Source organism: Hirundo rustica, chromosome 7 (genome assembly GCF_015227805.2).
Source record: "Hirundo rustica isolate bHirRus1 chromosome 7, bHirRus1.pri.v3, whole genome shotgun sequence".
NCBI lineage: Eukaryota > Metazoa > Chordata > Aves > Passeriformes > Hirundinidae > Hirundo > Hirundo rustica.
In genome coordinates, this window is record NC_053456.1 from 28,531,761 (window position 1) to 28,551,357 (window position 19,597).

General features: G+C 42.3%; 1 protein-coding gene across 8 annotated transcripts; it reads left to right on the forward strand.

Moving 5' to 3' along the window:
* The first annotated feature begins 1,836 nt into the window (after positions 1 to 1,836).
* STK17B (serine/threonine kinase 17b) lies at positions 1,837 to 16,493 on the forward strand. Of its 8 annotated transcripts, none has more exons than XM_040070400.2 (9): positions 1,905 to 1,938; positions 3,652 to 3,765; positions 4,080 to 4,237; positions 7,874 to 8,086; positions 9,367 to 9,511; positions 9,783 to 9,909; positions 10,763 to 10,811; positions 12,153 to 12,332; positions 14,112 to 16,493. In XM_040070400.2, the coding sequence occupies exons 3-9, from the start codon at positions 4,116 to 4,118 to the stop codon at positions 14,392 to 14,394; spliced, it is 1,119 nt and encodes a 372-aa protein (XP_039926334.1). In that variant the 5' UTR covers positions 1,905 to 1,938; positions 3,652 to 3,765; positions 4,080 to 4,115; the 3' UTR covers positions 14,395 to 16,493. The 8 variants fall into 8 exon arrangements, with proteins under 8 accessions (XP_039926332.1, XP_039926337.1, XP_039926336.1 ...); XM_040070405.2 differs by having other exon boundaries at positions 4,083 to 4,237; XM_040070399.2 differs by having other exon boundaries at positions 1,922 to 1,945.
* The last annotated feature ends 3,104 nt before the right edge of the window (positions 16,494 to 19,597 follow it).

Genomic DNA, 19,597 nt, shown 5'->3' on the forward strand with positions numbered 1-19,597 from the left:
TGAAGAGCACATCAGTAAAGACACCAAAGCAGCTAAGGAGACAAACATAAGCACTGTCATTTACTTCTTGGCACCACGTGCTATAATAACATAAAGCATCTTAATTGTGGGCATCATTTAAATTTACTCTGTGGCTCGTTTGGTATGTTTGGAATGCTGCCTACTTTTCATACTGCACAAAGAGCACTTCTCAACAAAACCAATCCTGTCCACATGTTGTGTTTTTATTTGACAGACGTATTTGAAATAAAGTTGTAATCACGAAAGGGTACCATCTGGAATTGTGCAGAGATGATGGGGCAGAGTCAAGATTTCCGACTACCTTTGTCAGAAATATCCACAGCTCAAAGTGCTAAAAAGCTGGATGGAAGTTCAAGCAAGCAGGAGTTACCTGCTTTCAGTAGGTACCTCAGTGTGCCAGCTACACGGTGTAACATATTCTAGACTCTTCAAGAATACTTTCTGCTTTCTTATCTTCATTTATGTTACTTTCATCTTAATGCAAGCCTTGCTGTGACTGCATGACTTAGGCACTGTAATAAACACAGCAATTAGCCATTTCACTGGCAGTGCCATGGTACAGAATTAACCCAGTAACTCTAATGGTGCACTGCTGAATTTAAATACACAACCCTTAAACTCTTAATGCTACATTACTATTACTGCCTTCGTGACAAATGTATTATAAAACGGATGTTTGCAAATTTCTAGCTCGTTGGATTGCTTCAGAGGAAATCAATTTGACAAACAAACTGCAATTATTTCAGAACTCTAAGTTCAACTTATTTCTAAACCATGCTTTAGGCTATTTTGAGTCCTCGGAAAGAGTCTTTGAAACCACAGGTTAGAGTCTTTTTTGAGGGCTTCTCAGGATGCTCTGAAGACCCTGTCTCCACTTGCATGCATGTCTAAGATTGTCAAACGTGCTCCGTGCGAGCCGTGTACTTATAGAGAAGTACAGAAAGCGCTCTGTTCCCGGCAGCTGTCGCTGAGAACTGGTTTACCGCTCCGTTTTTAGCTGCACTGGGCCGCTGCTGTGGTCGCTGAGCCTTCGCCTGTGGCTCTGTCCCTCCGCCCGCGGCTCTGTCCCCGCGGCTCTGTCCCCTTGCCTGCAGCTCTGTCCCTGCGCCCCCGGCTCGGTCCCCGCGGCTTTGTACCCTTGCCTGCAGCTCTGTCCCTCCGCCCGCGGCTCTGTCCCTCCGCCTGCGGCTCTGTCCCCGTGCCTGCAGTTCTGTCCCTGCGCCCCCGGTTCTGTCCCCGTGGCTCTGTCCCTGCGCACCCGGCTCGGTCCCCGTGCCTGCAGCTCTGTCCCCGCGGCTCTATCCCTGCGCCCCCGGCTCTGTCCCCACCACGTCCCGCACCAGGAGGGAGCGGGAGCGCTGCAGACGCGGTTCGTGTCCCCGGCTCCCCACCCCGGGGGGATGCACGGGATGCCGTCCTGCCCGCGTCCGGGACCTGCCCGCGCACCTGCCCCGCTGCCCCGGCCGTTCCCCGCTGCTCCAGCGCTCGGGGACGCAGCGGACGCACCGAGGAGCCTTCGCTGCGGGGTTCGGCTGGCACACAGCCCCGGGACGGGGACGTGCCATCGGTGCCCTGTGGCCCGAAGCGGCGGCTCCGCGCAGCCCGCGAGGCGCGGACGCGATCCCGGCGCCCCCGGCTCCCTCACGGCCGGGCCGGGGCGGGCCCCAGCGCGGGCGGCACCTGCCGCTGGGGGCTGAGCGGCCGACAGGGGGCGCTGCCCGCCCGGAGGGCGCTCCCGCCAATCGCCTGGGCTCTGGGCGCCGCGGCTGGGCGCGGATTGGCTGCTCTGCCGAGTGGGCGGGGCCTGGCTCTCGCGCCGCTGGGGCAGCCGCTCGTCCCGGGTTGCGCCTTTCAAACGCCGAGAGGCGGCGAGAGAGCGGGAGTGGAGCTGTGAGGGACGGCGGGCGGCGGCCAGCGGTCAGCGGTGAGCGTGCCCGGCCCGGGGAGGAGCGGGGAGCAGGGAGTGTGCCCGGCCCGGGGAGGAGCGGGGAGCAGGGAGTGTGCCCGGCCGGGGGGGGAGCGGGGAGCAGGGAGTGTGCCCGGCCGGGGGCTGCTGTGGTGCGCTGCTGGCTGGGCGCGGTGGAAGCGCCGCGCTGCCTCCCCGCCCGGTGCCGGTCGCGCCGGCGGCAGCGCGGGGGTGCCTGTGCGGGGAGTCGGGGCTGCCCCGCGGGGACCGGGCCGGGTCCCACCCGGCCGCTGCTGCCCTCCGTGGTCTTTCGCTGCCAAACATCGTCCTGGCCCCGACTCGTCGTCTTTAGAAAAGGTTAAAGGAGCTGACTTTTCTCCCTGTTAAGCTTCCCTAGCTTAGCAGGAAATCTTTTTTTTTCCCCTATGGCTAGTTGAAATTCCTTCTCCTGAGTAAATTACGTGCCTCTTTGTGGGTTTCTGCCTGCTATGGATATGTGTTCTTTTCTGTTCTTGATGATACTGAGCTTTAAAAAAGGAGATGTGGTCTTGACTTGGCAGGGAAACAACGTCAAGGCAACGTGAGGCAGAAGTTCTCCTTAATAATTGCTCTTTATGGATGATAAAATGAAAGCTTGTGTAGTAAGCTCGATAATGGTGATAAACTCGATGATGGTAAGCTCTTAATGAGGCCAGTTATCGAACACAAATGGTTTTCTGCTGAAGTACAACAGGAAGAACATACGGTTTAGGAGTTAAAGTTAACGAGTGAGTGCAGCCCTAAGGAGACTCAGGTAAAATTTCAGACATGAGAATAGTCCTCTTCAGTGGTAAACTGCCATGTAATTGGGGGAGAAGGAATGCTTGCTTGTTACAGAGTGAGTCAAAGACTTGTGTGTTAGCTTGTATTGTGCCCTTTTCATAATTTCTTGAAGAAGCTATTTCCTGTATATCAGATGATACTTTGAAGATATTTTTAAACTATGTAGTTTGGGTATTTTTCTTGCTAAATTATGTACAATGATTTGAATCCAAAATAGTTGTAGTATGAATATCCATGTTCCATCCCACATGGGAATGTGAACAATGCTGGATGGGTACTGGGTTGCATTTGGATCATAACTAGTTCCACTGCTCCCCCAGAAGTGTCTGACAGTGCATGTCTCTCGTTTAAACTGCAAGTGTACTTTTGTGAGTTTCCAAACTGTCTCTGAATTGTAACTTGCCTTGGTTTTTTTTTTTTCTTTCATTGATAAGAGTAAACCTGCTCTTTAAGTTAAAGAAGCCATCAATTACTACTTCTGGTATCCTTCAGTAGCCTTTTTCTGCCTTGCTTTTGCTTTTCACCTGAATGGATGCTTCAGGCCTGTAAATATGAATATGAAACCCCAGTATTTTTATTTGGTTTGGTTTTGTTGGTTTTTTGTTTCTTTTTTCACTGTAGTAGAAATTATGTGGGTGGATGTATCTTCATAATGTGCTGTTCTACTGGTTTATGAAGGTAATTTAATCAGGATTACTACATCATTTAATTCTCAATGATCTGAACTTGCAAAGAGGACCTTGTCCATTCATGCTTCTCTCTGAAAATTAACTCAGCCTTAAAAAGGAAACTTAGAGGAGCTATGAGTGAGCCTATTAACAAATGTGAATATTCCCACTGGCAAAAGAACCTTACTTTGTCCTTTTGTTACCTATTCCTGCTGTGTTGCAATTAACAAACAGGAAGGAGTTTTGGTAAATTCCCCCCGGAATGAATATCTGTTAAAAGTGTAAACTTCAAGGAAGTGTGGAACTTACCCAGACTCCAGAGAAGAGTTTCAGAAAGATTTAAAAAAGGTACATCTCATTAATAGTTAAGTAGTTATTAGCATTTTTATTAGAACTAAAGCCTATCCCTAGTATCTTATGGATATGCTCCAGGGAGAAAAAAACACCCAACTTATCTCGAGTGTTTACATTATTAAATTAGCATGTCTTGATTAGTATTCCTTTCAGGTTCTATTTTTACGGTGATTAAATGTGTTGTTTTCAGGCTGCTACTGAACAAAGTCCTGGCTATTCTAGTTTTATAGCCCTAAACTCTTAATATTTGTATCCTTTCCTGTGCTGTAACTATGGAATTTCCAAAACTCATGATTGTTTTGCTTCAGCAGGTGGCTGGTAGAAGAGAGAGCACTGCTCTGACGATGTCGAGGAGAAAGCTGGAGAATAAAAGCCTTTCTGGCTTGTTGGCCACATCTCTGCACACACCAATCAAGACAGATAACTTCTATAATTTTTATATGCTTGAATCAAAAGAGCTAGGGAGGTAAGATTATTCCTGTTTATTTTATTTGAGCAATAGGAATTTCTGCTGCAAGAAAGGTCTCTGTACAATGAAGCAAACCTTTATGGCAGTAGATGGAGGATGAAGTATGCCCCTCTCCTTCCCTGTTCCCTTCTTTGCATCACAGTGGGTTCTGTAGGGACCGGGAAAAGGGACAGTGAGGCATAAGTTGCCAGCCTTTTCCATGTCCGAGTGATCTGGAGGGTTTTCATAGGTTTGTAGATTTGGGATTATCTTCTTTTCCCTTCCTAGTCCACGTGGATTCCAGGGGCATGGCCTAGACAAGGGATGACATAGGGTGATGCTGTAAGATAAAGAATGAGGATTTTGAGTAGGTTGGTCCTGGTGTTTGGGTGGGTTTTCTGAAGTCCAGAAAACAGAGACCTTTCCTCTCCCCTTCCCAACCTCAAGCAGTTAGACTGAGTGTCAAATAATCCACTCTTTCAGAGCAGTTTTGCAGCCTGCTTCCCTTGCTAATGTTTGCAGCAGTAAAATAGGAAATAACAAAGTGCCCAAACCCTTGGTATTTGTGACACTGTTTCAGACATACAAATGAAAATGTGTTTTGGAATCGCTGGGTTAATTCACACCTTGAAAATACGCAGTGAATTGGGTGTAAAGCCGTGCAAACACGATACTGTGATCGTGTTTCCCAGCTCCCTGAACAGAAGTCTCACAGCTGTGCCTTGCTGTGCTGCACAAGGATCCCTTGCACCTGCAGCTCGTTTTGTCAGCAGAGATGCTCCTCTGCATGTGGTCTGTGAGCTTTTCAGCCTTCATTGTTCTCTTGGTTTTGGTTTTTTTTGGTTTTTTTTTTGTATTTTTCTAGCATGTGCTTTATCTGGTACGCTTTTATGGAAGTGCACATCGCAGCCCATAACTTTCTTCTTTTCTTAACTTTTGTCAGCTCTGCTTTTGAATTCTAAGCTCTACAGAAGCAGTTTATATGCAGCACCCTCTAGAACTCAGGTATTGTTCCAACGCTGGATTTTCCAACTCTACATACTTGTGAGATGATGTCTAAAGCAAACAAAAGTGTAGATTTTGTGTGAATTCCAGAACAGAGTTTTTAATTTTTTTTCTGTGCATGCAAAACCAGGCATAACAAAATAAGTGCCAAAATGCAAGGTAAACGGAAGCAGAACTGTTTTACAAATATATTTGTGATTTCTCCTGGCCTAACTACATGTGTATTTTTTCATGTTTTTAAGTGTATAAATGCTTTTTAAGTGATGTAAAATCCTTCTCTTTTTTTGCAAGCTCTCTAAAGGATTCAATATGCTTTAATTGTCACTTGCAATTTTCTTTTTCCTGCTGAGATGATGTAGTAAATAGTTCCCTTGTTCTCTCTTAAGCTTCCCAAGCCCCATTTCTTTCTCCCACACCCTTATCTGTTGGGTCCTTTGGTATTTAAGACACTGACTCACGGAGCTGGCAGGTTAGGTTCTGTTTAGTGGGTTAAGTTGTTCTGTCCCTGGTGTGTGCGTGGCTTGGCTTCTTTTGAAGTAGTTAAATTTCTGCGGTTTCTGAGCTGAGATATGAAAACATCCTGAAATCAGTTTTGCTTGTAGGGCTGGGCTCTGGAGGGGGATGGTTACGCAGGCAAGGAGCGGGAACTGCTCCGCTTGCGCCAGTGCAGCACTTCCGAGCTGGTGGTTTTGTGTTTCTGGAGCAATTTCCACAGCTCTAAAAGACTTTTTTTGCCTTATTTTTTGCCTTAATTTTTGTCTTAATTGGCACCTTACTAATGAACAAGTGGAAATTCTTACATCTCAAATCTGGAAGTATCACTGACCCTTCAAAGTTGTTAAACCCACAGCAACCACAAGGAAGATGTGCCAAAACTACTGGGGAAGATCTTGGTGTTCTCATGAAACTAAACTGCTTCCCCTTTGTTAATTTTAGAGACACTTTTGTGGCTGGCAGGGTTGACGTGATGCTAAAAAGAGAATGTGAGCTGGAGGAGGGAGTGTTTTCAACTTGGGTGTATTATGAAATTGAGCTCAGTAACTTCAGATGCTCTGCAGTAATAAGCTGGGTTCACAATTGGGAAAGAATGGTTTCAGGCTTACAAATAGTTGCTAAGGTGAAGAATGTGCATGTATCAGACTAAGTAACTTTCACCTCCAAAGTCTGGTGCTTTCAAAAAAGGATAGAGAAAATCTACAACTAATTGATGAAATAAATGATGACAGAGGGCCTGTTTTGTTGAATTTATTTTTAAGTTCCAGCAGTATGATTCAAAGTCATCTTTAAATAGTTAATAATTCAGGCATTTTTGCACAGCTATTTGCAAATGAAAATTGATTTTTTTGCATGAGATGCTCATCCCTGTTTTGATTAAACACTTAAGTCTAGATATTTTAAAAAATTTTTTTCTTTAAGAAATGTTCCTTTTACGCATGGGGATTTTTGCACCAGAAAAAAAGGCAAAGCCTGCAAGGCAATGTGGTATTTTCTACTGAAGAAGCTTTAAAGAACACAGCTCAGACAGCTCCATTCTGAGCTCTTTCATTATGCTTGTTCTTACTATGTTATGGTAACAAAAACCAGAGGCTTTTTGCTGAAGAGATAAATGTAGATTGTGCACTTTGTACGTAGCTTGATGTTGTTTTTAGAACTTTACTCACAGTTTATTGCAGCCTTTCACGTTGTTTTTTTGTAAATAAGGTTTCTTGTACCATTTGAAAGCAGTTTACATGTATGCAACCAGGCATTTCTGGGAATACAATATTATTGGTTATAAAAATGGGTTTTTTTCAGGAGTTTATACTTGGCTTTAAAAAAAAAAAAACCCTGCATTTTTTCCTTCTAATTTTTTAAAAGATCAGCTTGGTGTTTTAACTACAGTATGTGGTTCTCTTCCAAAAACATTTCTTTGACAAAATATGGTTTTGTTTCCATACCTAAACTGTTGGCTTGGAAATAAAGCAGTGCACTTTGTCTAACTATAATTGAGGAAGAGAATGCTAAGTAGTGGGTGCTTTTCTACGAAGATGTTTTGGAACATTTTGGAGATACCTGGGATTTTTGTAGCAGTACTGCATGGTTTGTGGAAGGAAATTCTCTTTAGGACTAAATATTTTTTCACTGAAAATCGCCTGCCCCACCCATGCATTTAAATGTGCTTTGTCTTCCTGGTGCATTCTCTGCATTTCCCAGGAGTTTGCTTTGTTTATTGTTGTCTTGTAGGTGTTGTAGTGAGGCTGAGGGTTTTCTAGTACCTTGCCGACCTGAGCAGCCTTGTCAGACCTCATGGCTGGCCCTGCTTTAAGCAGAAGGTTTTCAGAGACCTCCAGAAGTCCTTTCCAACCACATTATTCTGTGACCTGACAGTGAGAATGTCCCTGTAACCTGATACTCTGATTTAATGTTTAGCTAGGCTGTATGAAGGGAATTTTACTGGGTCTCACCAGAGTTTCATCTTGCTTAGTATCCTGCTACAGTGCCTGCAAGTGAATGTTCAGGAAACTGTGTAAGAGCAGGCCAAGCATGGCATTTCCCAATACATTTTTTTGTTTGTTTGTTTCCAATTATTTGCTATGTCTTCTTATTTCTTATGTTAATTTCTGCACTTTTGGTTTCCTGCATCTCAGTGTTTTCCCTTTTATTTTGCAGAGGAAGATGTGCTGTGGTTAGAAAATGTGTAGCTAAATCCACAGGCCAAGAGTATGCAGCTAAATTTTTAAAGAAAAGAAGAAGAGGTCAAGACTGCAAAGCAGAGATTCTGCATGAAATTGCTGTCCTTGAATTAATGAAATCCAACCCTCGCATAGTTAATCTCCATGAAGTCTATGAAACAGCAAATGAAATCATCTTAGTGTTGGAATAGTGAGTATGCCTTCATCACATGTTCCATGTTTGTGGGAACAAATCTTTCAGTATATTAATTTTTTGCATGAGTTGCCTGAATGCTCAGAAGAATTGCAACAGCACCCTGTATACATTATGCTAATCTTTCATTATAATATACTTTATAGTTTTTCCTTTAAGGATGTTTCAGGCAAGCTGACTGGAAATAATGTTCTTGGAATACCATAGAAGGTCCTGAGTGTTTTGATGCAACTTAAATCACACACACACAAAAAAGTCACTGGTACCAAGTATGCAGATTTCAAAGAGGTTGAGCCCACCCATGCCTGTGAACTTCAAGTTAGCACTTGACATTTTTTGGTGACTGAAGACTTACAGTTACTTTGTTTGTTTTGAGCTCCTAAATTTAGTGGTTTTGTTGTTTTAAAACTGACTTTTGGAACAGTTTCCTAAAAAATACCCATATTTTTTGCACATGTCCCCAAAGCTTCTTATTAACTCTGAAAAATAAGTTTAATTTGGGGATTTGAATTATCTGTCGTATTTGTTGTATGTGCAAACTTTTGTGTGGAATGTAAGGAACAAAAATTCAGCCTGTGAAATTAATCCTTTCTAAGCTTTAAGGTTCATGTACAACGTATTTGAAGTGGTCCCTGTACATCCGACTTTTTAACATACTCCCATTTTGTTAGCAGTGAAGTTCAGGCTCGGTGATCTGTAGTTTTGAGGAAGCCCTTCATCCCTGAGAAAGAGACTTCAGGCACTCAGAGCAGGCTGAGTGATGATCTCAAACCCAGCCTGAAAGGAAACAGCTGACACTGCAGCCAAGTGTAGGAATAACTCATAAACCACAGGAGCACGGATATTTCCATGCTGCTTTACACTGCTCTGAATTATTTATGAGCTGGTCTCATGGAAGAAATTTTAGATTTGACCTGAAAAGAAAGGCTTCTTTGATTAGGGACTGATGATAGAACTCGACTTCTGGAAGGCATCTTCCCACTGCTTGAGGGGACCAGAGCATTATGAGGTTACCAGTCAAAAGTGCTTTTTGCTGTCTCAACTGCTGTTTCAGGCTATAAGGAAAGAAAAAGCATCATCTGATTTTTTTTTTTTTCCCCCCTTTTCTAACTGTTTATATTAAGTGTTTTAGCATAAATGTGTAAATAAAAAAAGCATTCCCAGCCTCTCTGATATTACAGATCTATTTTAGATAAATAGGTGCTATTGAAGACATCTTTCCTCACTTAAGCTTCAGAACTTAAACTTACACATAGGTGTTCTTCAATGTGTTTCAGTGCTGCTGGAGGAGAAATATTTGACTTGTGTGTCCCAGATCTGGATGACAGAATTTGTGAAAGGGATATTGTAAGGCTTATAAGGCAAATACTCGAAGGACTTTGCTGCTTGCACGAAAACAATATTGTTCATCTTGATTTAAAGGTGAGGCTTAGCAGGCTTTGTTTTAACACTTTATCTTCAATTTATTATGTTCATCGAAGTTTGTTAAATACATAAAAAAGATGTAAAAAGAAAAAAGAGAAAAATGAGACTAAATTATATTAAAATGAGATTAAAAGGGTAGAGATTAAATATTTTTATATAACATTTAGCAGTGAGTATTGTATAATAGAAGCTGAAGTGTCATTTAGTACATTGGGCTTTTTTTCAGACCGTATTTTATTAATTAGGAATGCAATGTTTTCTATTCTAGCCTCAAAATATTTTGCTGAGCAGCGTCAATCCTCTTGGTGATGTAAAAATTGTAGATTTTGGGATGTCCCGGAAGGTTGAGAATTCCAGTGAGCTGCGGCAGATCATGGGGACAACGGAGTATCTCGGTATGGAAGGGCTGCTTCACATCTCAAAGGCTTTTGAGAGAGCAGGAGTGGTTCATGTAGCACACTTAGGAACTTACAAGCTGATGAAGAACATCACAGGACAAAGCAACTCTTCTTTAAGAGCAGGCAACAAATATTTGCCCCAAAACACCCCGAATTACATCAACAAGTGCACCTCTCAGTTTTATACTATACTATTTGCTCTCAGTGTTACAGGCTGTTAAAATCTTCTGATTTGAGTTGAAATACAGCGTTAGCATGCACAAAGAAATGTTCTTTGAATTAATGTAACATCTTTAATGTGATGATTTAATGAGATTAAAATATTCCTTGGAAAGGGAAAGATTGCTATTAACACTTGGCCCTCTCTGGCACGAGTTTCCTTCACGACTTGCCAACACTCAAGGGTGAGAGCCCTTCATTCTGCAGTGAATAACTTGTTAGTGAGCCTATGCTAACAGCCACTGATCCTAAAATCGGCTTGGTCATCTCCTTCTGCAGCTCTAACATGCTGAAGGGTTCATGCATTCCCCTAGAAAAGCTGCATGATTCAAAACCTCTTAGGAGAAAAATTTATGTGCGTGCATCTGTTTGGAGCACATCTTGAAACTTGGATGAACTTCAGGCCGTGCAGTGCCACTTTGGCGTGAACCAAGTAAACATCCGTGTCTAGGCAAAAGGAAATAACTTTTTGCCACCCTTGTGGCTTGGAAATAATAAACCTAATTATTGAAACTACATGTTGAGCCTCATTATAATGGTTGGCAAAAGAATGCCAGAAATGTAGTGTATGATTCAAGGCCATTTGGATACGATATTTATTAAAGCATTTTTCTTCTCCCCATCTCTTTAGCTCCAGAAATCTTGAACTATGATCCTATTACCACAGCTACAGACATGTGGTAGGTTTCACCTTCATTTTACTGTGGTTTGGTGGGACCCCTTAACAATCTAAGGGCTTGATGCAGTTTCATCTGGCTTCCAGGAATGCCCTTCTGTTGGTGGACTGGCTGAAAGAGGGGAGGGAGGGATGGGAGGGGAAGGAGTCCTCAGGATATAACTCAGAGCTTACAGGAGTTTCTGGGCCTGTTGCACACTTACTGGGGAATGCAGATGGCATCTGAGCCTGTGGAGGATAGGTGTTTGTTCTGTGGGAATAACAACAGTGGCTGGATAACATACTTTAGGTATTACTTCCTCCTGGATGACGTGCTTCAGCTATTAGCTACTCTAGGACACTTCCCTCCTCACTTTTATGTTGTTAAATATTTTTAATGCAAGTTATAAGAAGGATGTAAACTTCCTACTTGTTATTTTTAGAGAAATATCTGCAGGATGAATCATAAAAAATGACAAGTACCTTGAACTGACCCACAATTTTTGTGGCTTTTTAGTTTTATGGGCTGTGTTAAAGGCTAGCTTTGAAATGTTTCCTTTAAAGCATAAAATCTTCAGCATCTTAGTTAAAATTCACTGGTAAAAGTTGCCAGTTGCTCCTTTGAAATCCTCAACTTGTAGCAATAACTAAATCTGTTCATGAAAGTTTTTTAATCATGTGTTATTTGTCTGCTTTTGTGGGAAGACAAAAAACCCCTATCGATGCTCTGCTCACAATGACAAACCCAGCAGCTGCATGTTTCCACACTGTAAGGAGTACTAAATTCTGATCTATCAGATCACAAAAATGCTTTTATTATGCATCAAGAAACCATCTTCAGATTTATAATAGGTTGCATGATCCGTGGTACTCACGTTCATGTTCTTGGGAGGAACATCTCAGCTAAAGGAGATTGTAACACAACTCAGATGTCAAATGTACACAGAGGTTGATTAAAAGTCTTTGCCCTGTCAGCCAGAATTGCAGTGGAAGATGGGGGTTTATTTGCATGCAGATTAGAATGTCTGTCTTTTTTGCAGCTCTGTCCTCCAGAATTGCCATATGTCCCAAGAGTGGGCTGTGTAAAAGTTGTATTTCCTTTTCCTAATAATCTCAGTAGGAAGAAAAGGGTATATTGAAATTAAACAGTTTGAAGAAATCCCTTCATTGAGATACAGACACACATATCTTTCCTTGTGTGTGTGTGTGCAGTCATGCTTGAATCCCATAAAACTGAGGTGTAACATGTTTGCTGTGATTCTGTGTGTGGGATATGTCAGGAAGTTTGATCTGCAGCACAATAAATACATGCAAGGTGTGTTGTTTAGATTCTCCAGTAGGTTTATACGTTGTGTTCTTATCTCAGGAACATCGGTGTCATCTCATACATGCTGCTGACACAAGAATCTCCATTTGTGGGAGCTGATGTTCAAGAAACTTACCTTAATATATCTCAAGTTAACGTGGATTATTCAGAAGAAACATTTTCATCAGTTTCTCAGCCTGCAAAAGACTTCATTCAAAAACTTCTCATAAAAAATCCAGAGTAAGTAGCACACTCCTCCAGGCAAGAATCTTAAATTTGTGGAGCACCTAGAAAAAGTGAATGTTAATTTATGTACTTAATGTCACTAATAAGATCAGTTGGATATTTCACAAGGCGTTGGTATTTTTAACTGGATATTTAAAAGTGCAGGTTTATGATTTTCCATAATGTGTGAGAAGAATCTTGGATTCAATGTCTGGCTAACTTTGTCAGATAATATTTTTATGGATAATGTTATTATTAGTTGGGCTTGTTCTTTGAGTTGTTTTTTTGTTTGAGTTTCTTTATATTTTCATTCAGATGACAGATTTTGAACAGATTTTATTGAAGTATGCTTTAGAAAGAGTATAGACAGACATTCTTTTCTATAATTACTGTAGTTTGAAAAGGCAGTGCAAACCTCTTTGCAGTGCTTTTTTGTTTCCTGACTCATCTTTATCTTTTTACTTAAATACATCTCACTATATATTTATACTTGGCAGTGTTTTGCCTTGTTCAGTCTTCTGAAAACGTTCTCAATCCAAAGTGGAAACTTTTTTGGAGTTAAGGCACTCTCCCTTAACTCTGCATCCTTTGGGAGTTCAGACTCTAATCAAGGCCTCGCAAAGTAGCTGACCTTGGAGAAGTGAGCTGGTCAGGTATTATTGATTGCAGTGCTAGGTATTGTACCCGTGGTGACACAGTAATCCTTGTCTTCAGAGAGCCTCCAGCAGGCAGGAGTGACCCTGCTTGGCTGAGAGAGGCTCTTGGATAGGAGGGACCATAGGAGGTGATTGCTGGGAAGAGGCAGTTAGGGCTCCATAGAAAGCCATGTCTGAGGACTCCTTCCTGTCTTAACGTCTCACATACACGGTTTGTCAGGATCTGAAATGATTCACAGAACCCCAGTGTCGTGAGGGAATATTGTCTTTCCTGTTTGTGGAGCACCTAGAAAAAAGGAATCAAAGATGAAGAACCTGCTTTGATAGTTCTTAGTGTGGACCTGTGAGATATTTGACATTCTGTCACAATTACTACTCTCTTTCTCCTGGGCATCTCAAGGGTCTTCATTACATCCTCAATAAGCTGCCTTTCTTTTTTTTTTTTTCCCATTTCAACTCTTGATGACTATACCTCCTTGAAGTTTAAGAGGAAAAGTCTTTTCTCAGAGAGTCAACTCTGTAAAGTTACAGTTTTCTTAAGGACAAGTAGTGGGTTCTATTGCCTTGGAGCCAGTTTTCTGGCATGTTCCATGGAAGTTAACAATTCCAGGATACAATTATAGCTTGCAATAGCACTGTACTAGGTTATCCAGAGGAGCAGTTTTCTAAGTCTGGTTCGTTTGGTAGGATCTACATTTTGAAAGGGTTTATGCCAGATGAATTGTAACAGTAAAACACTAGAAAGTGTCAGAGTTGATGACATCCTGTTAACTTGGCTATCCTTGAAGGCATATATGACTGAATATTCATGAACCTCACTATTTATGGTCTGTATAAAACATATGACTTCAAAAGCAAAACGGGTGCCCATTTATGTGTACCATGTTGAAGACATACCCAGGGACTGTGTTTCTTGTTCTGATGAAAGCTTACCAGCTTTAGGGTGAACAATCACCTAAATTTAGATGCACGTAGCCAATACTTAACTGTGCTTTGTAGCAGCTGAGGTCGGGGTGAAAACACACCAATATTGACTCCTGGGTGTCAATCTTGCTCAGGATTTTTAGCATCAGAGCTACTGTGGTTTTTTAGTATTGGTGAAATGAACTGAAGCACGTCTCCCTTTCTCCTTCCCCAGGGACAGGCCCAGTGCAGCGGACTGTCTCTCCCATTGGTGGCTGCAGCAAGGGGAGCTCACGCTCCTGTGCAGCCCCGAGGAAACGTGCTGCTCCCCTCAGCTGCCAGGACACACCCCAAAGGGCTCGGAAGAGCGGAGCGTAAAATCCAGCTGCAACAGCAGCTGCAGCGACAAGGAGGACAAGGAGAACATTCCGGAGGACAGCAGTACGCTCTCCAAACGCTTCCGCTTTGACGATTCGTTGCAGTATCCCCAGGACTTCGTGACAGACTTTGTGTGTTAAAGTGTAATACGGACTTTGCACGAAATAAATTCAGTATAATCTGTTCCAGTGGTGAAAAAAGGGTTCTGGCTTGCCAACTGGTGCAGCATTGGCATACTGGAAATGCACTTTGATTCTTTTACGCTGGTGCCTCCTTTTCTATCCATTGCTGGCAGTGGATTTAAATCCCGAGGAATTGGAGTTGTTGCGCCGATAAAATGAATTATTTTTTTTAAGAAGATATAACTAAATATTTTTGCACTTTTCAAGTTCTAGTCAAAAGATGATGCTAGAGTGAACAAACTGAATCCTGCAAATGAGTTTAAACATAGCCTTTGCAAACAGTGGTTGAACACGTGCATGCTTTTAGGAGTACCCTTAGTAAGAAATTGGGAAGGGGAGAAGGGAGGGTGAATCTTGCTGGTTTACTGGAGTTGCTTGCTACAGCTTTAAATAGAGGCTAAATTTGGTATGTTTTGGGACCATGGTACACCGCTTGGGGCCATTTAGGAACCTGTTTTCCCTCTGGGTTCACTAGTAGTTCTGCCTTATAGATCTGGTCCACTTGGGCGTTACCATGCATATTCTGTGCGGTTATGCTGCGTTGGATCTCTGCAACACTTGGCATAGAAAACAGGTAGATTGTCAGTCCTTGTGCTTCTGGTCCTTGGCTTCTTACCATACGTTACATTTGAAGATGAGGTTGCTATGCTGATGTGAATATTTGAATTTGGTTTGCTTTTATCAAACCTCTGAAATAGTCTAATCTACCTTTATTGATTTTCCGTTACTTTAAAACAATCCCCCACACAAACAAGCCCCAAAACATAAAGCCTCTAGTTAAAAGTAGTAAAACAGAGTAAACTGAAAATAACCATTTTTGCCAGTGAAACTGCAATTAACTTTTCTCTGATGTGCCCCCCTAATGTAGAAGTGCATCTTGCTGTCAATTATCGTTGCCCACAATTACTCAGCTTCATGCCTGCTCTGAGAAATGGACTGCAGTGTGTTAGTGTTTAAAGACAAACTACCTAATTGTTTTAAACCTTTAAAATTGGTTTGGTTGGTGGTATTTTTTTAAAGTTCTGTGCCTTCCACTTCCACTCGTTCCTGGCTCTGAGGTAAATAATGCCTGTGTCCAGTTTTGTCTCAGAGCAAATGCCAGTTGTGCCTTAACAGCCTGAAACTGTTAAAATAAGCCTCTTGATCATAACAAAGGCTTGGGACCCTTTTTGGGCAATGAGTTTATTGAAACTCTTACAGATATTTTGAAAGTAAATGCCACTTTAAAATATTTTGGGATTTTCCACTCCTCAAAGCTTAAATTTAATTGTCTTTTAATTGGATTTGTTTTCTGTAATAAAATACCACAATCTTACAATCTTTTTCAAGTGTGCCTGTGGATTTGTCAGTAGCTGGGCAGATTGGCATTTTGGACTGTGATTGGGCGGTGAACCTGATGAGTAAAGATTGTTTTTTATCTTTCTTCTCACAAGGAAAGAGCAGGTTCTTCCCAAACAGATTTCAGTGTAAGAGTCACCATAATGCAGGGGGGATGCTCACGTTGACAAGTGGAAAGCAGACTGAGGTGCAAGGCTGTAGAACTTTTCATCTTGTGTTTGTCAGAAGTTCTCCAAGACTTAATTTCACGTGAAATGAAGTAACAGGTTTGTTCAGCAGAGACACAGCTCTGACAGCTTTGTGGGAGTGAACCACACTTAGTCTCCTGCGTGTATTAATTCTCATGGAGCTTTTTTCAGTGGTACTGAGTGGATACATAATTACAGAATTGCTTTGAAGGAGGCAGCTGTTGGATTGTGCTCAGGTACTTCACACCCTTACTTTTCAATGTCCTTGGCTTTTCCCAGTTGGAATCTTACCTGACCTTTTGATTTTTTTTCCCCCCACCCTTATGGACTCCAGTTTGAACTGGGTAAATTAAAAACACAAGTTTGATACATATGTAGAAGTTAAAGTTCACTTAAGATAAAGAAGAAAATACCAAAAAGCTGTGTAGATAAAAGTAAAAAAGAATGTTTAAAAATTCATTACAATTTAAAATTCTGCCAAAATGTTCCTGAATTGAAGTTACAACGATTTTTTAGCATCTGGAAAATAAACCTCAAAGCTTATGCCAGCACTTCATGACAAAGCTGTTATTCCTTAAGAATTTTATCACGGTATCTGATGTTTACACTTCTTACTACTTTAGAGCTAACTTATCTTTAAATAATTAAAAATTGGTTTCATCCAAAGAATTTGAGTTTTGAAGATTTTATTTGTGTTTTATATATACTTAAAATATACCTTGAATCAGACTTTGTTTGGATAAGTACATTTGATTTATTTTAAAATATTGATGTACAAATTAACTCCAGTTGAATGTAAATGCATACACTGTAAGCAACTGTTAGTCTGTTTTGCTTCCTGCTATATTACTGGGACTTTCCAAGTGTGAATGAAAGTTGAGTAACATTTTCAGATGACTGAAGTACTTCTATGTTCATGACCTTTTTATATTAAAAAAAAAAAAAAAAAAATTGCCATTTTTTCAAAACTTCCATGTTTTTGTCTATTCACAGAATCAGAGGCTGGTTGAGGTTGGGAGGGACTGCTGGAAGTCATGTTGTCCAAGCCCCCTGCTCCAGCCATCCCATCTAGGCCTTGTTGGCCAGAATGATGTCCAGGTGGCTTTGGATCTCCAAGGAAGGACGCTCTGTCTCCCTGGGCCACCTGCTGCAGTTCTCAGTCAGCCTCCCAGTAGAAGTATGTTCTGGTGCTCAGATGGATCCTCACGTGTTCCAGTGGGTGCCCACTCCCTCCTGTCCTGTCCCTGGGCATCACTGGGCTCCATCTTCCTTGCTCCCCCACCTCAGACGATGGTATATGTTGATAAGAGTCTCCCTGAGCTTTCTTCTGGCCAAACGATCCCTGCTGCCTCATCCTTTCCTCGTAGGAGTGGTGCTGCAGTCCCTGCATCCCTTGGTGGCCTTTATCTGGGCTCCCAGCTGTGTCTGTGTGTCCACACTGGGCACTGGGAGGCCCAGAACCGGGTACTGCTCCCGTGTGAGTAAAGGGAAGGGTCACCTCTGTCACCCTGCTGTGCAGCCCATGCCATCAGCCTGCTCTGGGGCACGCTGTCCAACTCCAGGGCCTTCCTGCGAAGGGCTTTTTCCAGCTGGATGGCTCCAGGATGTGTCAGTGTAGGGGGCTGTTCCACAGCCCATCTCTCCAGCCTGCAGAGTCCCTGTGGATGGCAGCAGGACCCCCAGGCGGATCAGCCACTCCAGTTTTGTGTCAGCTGCAGCCTTGCTGAGGGCATGCTCTGCCCATCATCACTAACCAGGCTCTTTTGGGGGAGTTTTGAGATCTGGGCAGGCAGCGTCTGCTGCTCTCCCTTCGGCTCCTGGCAGGCATTTCACTGCAGAGCCTTGCTCGGGTCTGACTTCCCCTTGCTGAATCCATGCTGACTGCTACCAGTGAATCACCGGCAGCTCACTTCCTGGAGCCGTTTTCCATGTGTCTGAGGTTTATGTAGAAAGTGTTGACGTTCCTGTTTGTAATGATCTGGTTATATCTTGCTGTACTTTCTGAGGTGATACTTTTTATGTTAAATTCTATCGCCCTTCCTGAATGGCTGTGTAAGACAACTTAGATGGAATCTTTGTTATACATATTAACTTCCTAGGGCACTAATGGCACATTTGTTTCATTTTCAAGTAGATGGCTGAAATAAAAAAACAACAAAACCCAAAACAAGTGTCCTTTAGAAAGGGAATTGCACTCAAAAGAGGGGGTTAACTCCCGGTGGCCTGGATAGTATATTTCTTCCAAGGGCACATTTCACTTGCAGAGCTTTTCCATTGTTTGAAATGCACCAATGGGCTTTATTTTTAGTGAAAGAAACAGTGTATTCATGTGGTCCCTTTGGGTTGCAGCATTATGTTCAGAAATTACTGGAATATTTACATTTCTTGTAGTATGAGCTCCTACCAGGAACTATGCCTATTTTTCTTAACATGTCAAGAAAACAAACTGTTCTGTTTAATGGTGGTTTGAGACAATTTGAAATTTCTGCTTTTTCAAAAGTCCTGAGGGGGACATCTTTGGGAAATGCATCAAAGTGGCTTTAAACTGAGAGTAGACTTAGATAATAGGAAGAAATTCTTGATGGTGAGGATCATGAGGTAGTGGAACAGGTTGCTCAAAAAGCTGTGGATGTCCCATCCCTGGAAGTGTTCAAGGCCAGGTTGGACAGGGCTCTGAGCAACCTGGGATAGTGGAAGGTGTCCCTGCCCACGGCAAAGGGTTGGAACTGGATGATCTGTAAGGTCCCTTCCAACCCAAACCATTATATGGTAATAACTGACCCTCTTCTTACTAGGATAGCCACGCTTGTGCTCTTGCCAAGTGAGGCAAGTTGTTTGAAAAAGTATTTTGTAAAACTGGGGCAGAACACAAGTGTCAAATTTCTGTCTGTTTCAGAAACCACCCATCCTGGGCATTAAGCACCTGGCAGCTGACAGGCTTGAAAATACTGCTTGGACCACTCAGCATTGCCGAAATGAGCAAGATACAGAATGAATCAGTGTAGAAAGTCTACCAACTTTAATGGTAATATTATAAAGCTGAATTGCCAAGTCATCTACCAATGAGTAATGTGCCATGAGAGTATAAGGAAACCTTTTAATAATTAAAAGCAGGTACAGGAATTATGACATAAAAGTTCTTATCTGGTAGCTCATGTAGTGAATAAACAGCAAGATAGGTATTATTCTTGTTTGTAAGAAAGTTCTTCTAATAATGAAAAATACTACATGTATAAGGGTTTTCTTTATAATGTTTCTCATATTAGCAATCTGTGTCTTTCTTCCTCTGAAGAGTACAAACAGGTAAGCTGTTTCCAGTTTCCTCATCAGACAATAACCCCCAAAATGTCACATTCTAGTATTCTCCCATGCCCAGCAGTGGATGGCAGTGTGTACTGAATGTGCCACTGCTTGCTGTAGGGGTAGTTCTGATAGTTAATAGCAGGAGCTCCCTTTTGCACTGTTTCCAGCTGGACTGGTCCATATCATAGCCAGAACAGAGTAGAGCTTGTTTGAATCTCCCCAGGCTAGGTTGAGTATGAGGGTATTTCTCATTTCAAAATCAAAACCAGGCTTTGGTGCTGGCTTGGATTTAGTAAGTGCGATGGGAATTCCAGGTGATTTCGAGCCTTCTA

Bases quoted from the DNA above. Each gene is read 5' to 3' on its own strand.
- STK17B (XM_040070398.2), top strand. From the start codon at position 4,116: ATGTCGAGGAGAAAGCTGGAGAATAAAAGCCTTTCTGGCTTGTTGGCC. The intron at 4,238-7,873 runs GTAAGATTATTC...TTTATTTTGCAG, and splicing joins GAATCAAAAGAGCTAGGGAG to AGGAAGATGTGCTGTGGTTA. The intron at 10,812-12,152 runs GTAGGTTTCACC...TTCTTATCTCAG, and splicing joins ACCACAGCTACAGACATGTG to GAACATCGGTGTCATCTCAT.